At 37.3% G+C, this 6607-nt stretch overlaps 1 protein-coding gene across 1 annotated transcript; it reads right to left on the reverse strand.

Moving 5' to 3' along the window:
- Positions 1–4380: 4380 nt before the first annotated feature.
- Positions 4381–6337, reverse strand: LOC113274216 (protein RICE SALT SENSITIVE 3-like). Its single transcript, XM_026523679.1, has 6 exons — positions 6045–6337; positions 5907–5960; positions 5634–5813; positions 5423–5528; positions 5197–5295; positions 4381–5108 (listed from the first exon to the last, which is right to left on the reverse strand). The coding sequence occupies exons 1-6, from the start codon at positions 6179–6181 to the stop codon at positions 4644–4646; spliced, it is 1041 nt and encodes a 346-aa protein (XP_026379464.1). The 5' UTR covers positions 6182–6337; the 3' UTR covers positions 4381–4643.
- Positions 6338–6607: the final 270 nt, after the last annotated feature.

A 6607-nucleotide genomic window follows, 5' to 3' on the forward strand; every position in this document is an offset into this window, starting at 1 on the left:
TGAAAGATGTTGGAGGTGTTCTGGCTCACTGCGACTAAAAATTAGTATGTCATCAAAATAGACAATAACAAATTTACTGAGAAAGGGTTGGAGAACCTGATTCATAAGTCGCATAAAAGTACTAGGTGCATTAGATAACCCAAATGGCATGACCAGCCATTCATATAAACCTTCACGTGTCTTGAATGCTGTTTTCCACTCATCTCCACCTCGAATGCGTATTTGGTGGTAACCACTGCGTAAATCCAACTTAGTAAAAATAATAGAGCCCGACAGTAAATCAATCATATCATCAATACGGGATCGGAAATCTATAAGGAATGGTGATGCGATTTAATGCTCTGCAATCGATACACATCCTCCATCCATTGTCTTTTTTACTAACCAAGAAGGCAGGACTGGCACAAGGACTGTTGCTAGGTCGTATCAAACCCTTTGTAAGCAAATCATTTACCTGTCCCTGTAATATCTCATGCTCAGCAGGACTCAAGCGATAGTGTGCTTGGTTTGGTAAAGAGGCTCCAGGAATAAAATCGATGCAGTGTTGAATATTCCGTAAAGGAGGTAATGCAGTTGGTAGTTCATCTGGAAATAAAACATTATATTGAAATAATAAGGGCTTCACCTTTGCAGGCAACTCAATCATAGGCTTAGAATCTTCATGGGAATGTAAAGAATGTTGTGGGTGCAAAGAACGAATAACAGTGGCTACGACAGCATCAGTCTGCGCACAAGAGTTTGAAGTGGAATTGGATGGACTAAGAACCTTGGTTTTCCCATTATGAACAAAAGTGTAAGTATTCTCGAATCCATTGTGAACCGCGTGAAGATCGTATTGCCAAGGTCTGCCAAGAAGAAGATGGGTTGCCGTCATATTAATGACATCACATAGAACTGTGTCTTCATAACCCTCAAAAGAGAATGACACATAACACTGAAGAGTAATCTTCTGTGTGCTAGAGGCATTAACCCATCCTACAGTGTAAGGTTCTGGATGAGAAGTTACTGGTAGTTCAAGCTTCTTAACTACGTGATCAGCAATATAATTATCCACACTGCCACTATCAATTATCATCTTGCAGATTTTACCCCCAATATAACATCTTGATTTAAAATACTGTGTCTCTGAGACTTGCATTGTTGAGTAAGAATGGACGAATCATCCCAACAAACTCGTCATCACCAGGTGAGTCTTCATCTTCGAACTCATTAAGCGCACCAGTGACTTCATTAATGAACTGAGGTTCACCAATCAAAGCATTGAATTTCCGACAATCACTAGAAGTGTGCCCCGATTGCTGACATTTATTGCACTTATCTCCACGAAATTTGTATAAGCATTATTAGCTCGCTGTTGCGGTGGAAATTGTTGTTGCCTGTTATGAAACCGATTCCCTGTAGTAGGAGGAGTTGGTTGCAGAGAGTGAGACTGCTGACCCGGCTGAAGATCAACTGGATTGGCTAAGATAGGTGTAGCCAGAGGTGGAGTATAAGGCACAATATGGCTAGGTTGTCGATGTGAATGGCTAACATCATCAAGGAGGCCTGGGAATATTCAAAACAGTATCTGGAGAAAAGTTTTGAGATGAATTGGTACCCCTGTAAGTATTTTGATAACGCCCTTGTCTGGATGGATAAATCCTAGAAGAACGAATAAGACGATTTTCTATCTTAATAGCTTGGCAAGCTTCGACCATAGTAAAAACTGAATGAGTCATACCATTTTGTATTAATCTATTCAGTCCCTCAATGAATCTTGCAACTAACTGTTCTTCAGATTCTTTGAGTTGATTTCGTGTGACCAAATTATAAAAATCTGACACATATTCTTCAACAGTTCGTGCCCCCTGCTGAATGTTTTGTAATTTGATGAAAAGTTGCTGCATAAAGTCTCTAGGTAAGAACTTATCCCTGATCAAAGTTTTCATACGTTTCCAAGTACGTATTTTCGGTTTGTTAGCGTTTCTACGATCATCACAGATCTTATCCCACCAAGCTGCAGCTCCTCCTTTGAGTTTGTATGTCACAAGTTTAACCTTAGAATCTTCAGGGACTTCCATGAATTCGAAAAAAGCTTCTACCTCAAAGAACCAATCAGTTAGTTCTTCAATACGAAAATTTCCAGAGAAGTTGGGAATATCAGCTTTTAGTTTATATTCTGGTAAAGAACTGTAAGGGTTGTGACCAGTTTTTAAACGTCGTTCTTCAATCCAATTCTTCTCTAGATCGTTCTCACGTTCATCTTCATCATCACTGTCAAGTGCAGGAGAAACTATCTTCTTCTTTGAATGACCTATGAAACCTTCATACGGTTTCTTAATGTTTAAAGTACGCAATACATCTTCAGGTACTTCATCATTCTGTAAAAACTGAAGTATATCTTCTTTAGTTTTTCCTTCTAAGTCTACAAGCTCAGGCATATCCAAATCTAGATTTATATGTTTTGCAACCTTCAAAAGTTGATTCTGCATGGTTTCAAGCTTGGTATCTCTTAACCCTAATTTGTCCTCCATGGACTTCTCAAGAGCTTCAGTAATGTTTTTTGCCAAAATCTCGGTATGAGATTTGATGAGAGCTTCGATTGCTGCTAGAGTAACTGGTTGAGCAGTCATATTTTTTTTTTTTTTTGTATACGAAAAGGAACTAAAAAAGGACTGAAAGGTGTTGCGGAAGCGATGTAAAGGATCAAGTTATAGGATGAAAACCTAAAACTAAGCGGTTGATACCAACTAATGTGGAACAAGGTAAAAGAAAGCAATACTAGATTGCTATAAGCAAGAAGAGAAGAGAATTCAAGCAAGAAGAGAAAGATAAGTTTTGTGTTTAATAATTTGATTGAGTAATAGATAGCTCTTACAAGACTTAATCTAGCCTTTATATAGGCTTGAAGAATAACTAAACTAGGAAACAGAAAACTAAAAGGAAATCTAAAAGAATCCTAAAAATAAGAAAGACTGAAACTAGGAAACCATGGAAGCCAAACCTCTAAGCGGAATCTTCTGGAATTGTAGTATGCCCTGCATCAAACAAGTTCAAATGCATAGAGTTCATTCAGCTCGTAATTCTGGATAAGGAACCCATCATTTATAGTGCCTGTTCCACCCTGCAGTGCTGCGCTGATTGACGGTGGCATTCCCAAATTGGTAGGGGTTGTCGTTTTGGTTGCACAATGTCACAACATCCGTTCTCTAGCTAGAATAACACTATAGCGTCAACGAGTCTAATATTGTGCATAATCCCAAAGAGTTTCAAGTGACATTTCGGTGTCGTCCTTTGATTAAATTTTAATAGTTATATAACTAGAGACTTGATTTTAGTACAGAGGTAACGTCAGATAGTTTCTGATATTTCCCTCTTTGAGATTCACTACCCATGGACCATGATTTATCTAAACAGTGTGCATAAAATGGAACTCACGACCGATGGTCTGTCCAAACTGTTTGAACAGTTTCCTTGAGCATTTATTTTTGAAATTTCCTTCTTATGCAGTAAATGTTGATAATTATTTCTTTTTGATCGATATGTCTCCCTATAATAAAGTTTAACCTTACGCGGTGGTTACTACAGAATGACCCAGGATTCCTAGACTGTGCTGAGTATTTGTTTTCATATGGTTATGGAAGCTGATGTGAATATGTGATGAAATCGCATTGGTTCTGTACTATAAGGTGTTTTACCTTTTGGCGACGCTTCGACTGATTATCCACTTCAATAGCAAATCTTGTACACTGATTTGTTTTCTAAGTTGTAATTATCATGCACAGAGTCAACATAAATACAAATTTGATCACTAAACCTTGTTTGTTTGTACCTGACTCATAGGCTACATATCTCACTGGATTTGAATTTGTTTGATTAACTTCAACATAGAAGTCACTAACAAGTTGGTTAGGACAAGATTAGGAAATTGATGTAATTCTAAGGGAATTAGAAGTCATCTAGTTCTAAGAAAAGGAAATACATGTAATAAGGTAATAGGACTATGAAAAGAAATTCATAGTTCTATATATATATGATCACCAAAGTTGTGGTTGATCATATGAGCAAGATTAGAGTTTGTGTTTAGTTTTGAGAGATTTTCTAAACATCAATAAAGAGAGCTGTCTTTATATAAGCTAAGTTTCATCTTGCAGTTGCCATTAGAATTAAATTTTTAACGCTACTAGTTAGTAATTTTGAGTCAAATGTAATAAGTCAAGAGTCAAATTTTGTTAAGACAGTAAAAAAATAAACAACCTGTTAGTAACTTAGCATGAAAAAGGAGTTGTTGTTATCTTGTAACGTCATCTGCTGCCGTGCTACGGCAGACATGACAATTGCATAAGTGGAATTTCGCATGCCAGAGTGGGGGTTTGAAGTTGGACTAACTTGGCTGTCAAAAGTTACTTTAATTTAAAATTTTCAAACACTCTGATTTCCTTCGAATACAGAGCCTAAGATTTCTTGTATTTAATATGACATCTTAACGTACTGCAATGACGTTAACATACAGGATGGATAGGGAGGAGATTAAAAACAAGACACTCAAATTACTAATACTACTAGTATAAAACTAGCTGTAAAGAGTTAGATATAATTAAGCCACCAATTTGAAGTATCCGATCATTTAACCCGAATCGCATTTGTCAAGGACTAATTATGATTCATTCAGTGTTGTTTTGATGGCAAGGCACTGAAGTAAAATTGTTATGATCATGACCGTAATCATACATCTCCTCTTTAGCCAATTTCTTTGTTTCCATGAATGAAGGAGGCTTCTGTAACTGTACAAACTGTGGCAGTGGGGAATCGTAGTATCCTGGCGATGGAAAGGATTGCGCAGGAACAACTGATGGGAGCTTAGAGAGAAGTGCTTCTAAGCTACTCATTGATGGAGTTATCTTAACTGGTTGAGTGCTGTATTGATCATTGTAGAACTCTAAGGCCGTCGGTGGTACTGGCGCAATACTAGTATTATTCATTGCAAGGACAGGCCAAGTCTCCGGCGCCATAAAACGATTCACAGGTAGTGCATTAGATGATGGATGTGGTAAAAGTACACCAGGAATACTTTCAAGATAATTGAACTGCTTTTGAAGTGGAACAATGAAGTTCAAATCTTCCACAACCTTCACACACGAAAAAAAAAAACAATTTGGTCAGCATTGGTTCACCGCATCAAGTTCAAACGAGAGAGCGAGAGAGGGAGACTAGAACCTTGTGAAGTGATCCTAACTGAACAACTCCTTCTCTGACAGCAACCAGAGCTATAGTCATTAAACCAGACTGAAACTGGGCTTCCCAAGTTCTTGGATGCTGCAGATATCAAACAATCCAAATAAGAACTCAAATAATTAACAATTCTACTTTTATTTTGAAAAGGATAATTAAAAATATACCAATTCATAATTCAGCTAGGGGAAAGAAAAAAAAATCTTCTTACTGAGTCTCCTTGGTTATGCCATGCAGATGAGATGTTAAGCTCTTGTTCATTGTGTTCCTTATGTATATACTTATGGCTATGATCAGCAGCAACTTTTCCTATCAAACTGTTTTCACATGCCAAGAATAACATTTTCTCATCAAAATAAATTATAACAACAACAAAAAAAAAAATCATCAAAAAATTCTTGAATTAGTTCTGTTTTTTTTACCCTTCTCCATAGCTATAAATTTCATGAGACATTTTGAAAAATAGCTCAGGTTGTAGGCCTTTAAGCTGCCGGAATTCTCCATTGCCATAAATCAACGATGGGTCAATGCATTCGCCGAAGTCATTCTGAGATGCCACTGAAGCAGCAAAGTTACAAAACCCATCTTCCCATGCTAGTATCCTACAATATGTACATAATAAAAGCATCAAATTTCATTCACAACCATTGTAGTTGCATTACAGTAAGTATTCACAACCATTGTAGTTGTAGTACCAGTTCCTCCTATTTCCTCTTGACCTTTCATAACCTCCTCCTTGGATATCCCATCTGCAAGGAGATACCAAAACTTGTTAGAAATTACACCCAAAGGAAAAACCAATCATACTGTATTTTTTTAGTGGAATTGCTTACTTGGGTGGTGGGTAATTTCTTGGCAGAATTCTCCAAAAGACAGCATAAACCCATTGAGAATTTTCATGCATGCATAAACTTCTTAAAGTGTGTTGAAGGAGATGAGTGACAGACAGTGGGTTAGCATATTCTTCCATATTATCTTATCTACCCTCCTCCTAGCCAGTAGGCAGTAGGTACAGAAACCAACAAAGACTAGCTCTACTTGTTTACTACCATAGAAGGAAAGACCCCAACAACATATCTTCTCAGTGTAAAGATCACCAAGTCGGGAAACATGCATTTATACTCTCTCCGCCTCTCTTGGCACATTTAATCATGCTTTAAATGGTACCAATTTAAAGCTTTTTCCTGCAGCTACATTCCACAAATCTTACCTGTTATTTTTGAAAGGGTTATTGTCTCTTCCTTGCATGTGAAGGGTGCATGCATAGCCATAGGTTTAGTCTGTTCATACCTAACACTCTCCTAAAATTGACATGTAAGAGAAAAAGATTGTCTAAAATTCATACGTTGCACAAATTCAGAGTGTTCAAAGTGATGCGATGCCACACTATATTCGA

The sequence above is a fragment of the Papaver somniferum genome, chromosome 4 (assembly GCF_003573695.1).
Source record: "Papaver somniferum cultivar HN1 chromosome 4, ASM357369v1, whole genome shotgun sequence".
Classification (NCBI taxonomy): Eukaryota; Viridiplantae; Streptophyta; class Magnoliopsida; order Ranunculales; family Papaveraceae; genus Papaver; species Papaver somniferum.

Coding starts and splice junctions, on each gene's coding strand:
- LOC113274216 (XM_026523679.1), bottom strand. CDS start 6,181: ATGGAAGAATATGCTAACCCACTGTCTGTCACTCATCTCCTTCAACAC. Junction 5,529..5,633: donor ATTTATAGCTATGGAGAAGG/GTAAAAAAAACA, acceptor ATGTGAAAACAG/TTTGATAGGAAAAGTTGCTG. Junction 5,109..5,196: donor AGTTAGGATCACTTCACAAG/GTTCTAGTCTCC, acceptor TCGTGTGTGAAG/GTTGTGGAAGATTTGAACTT.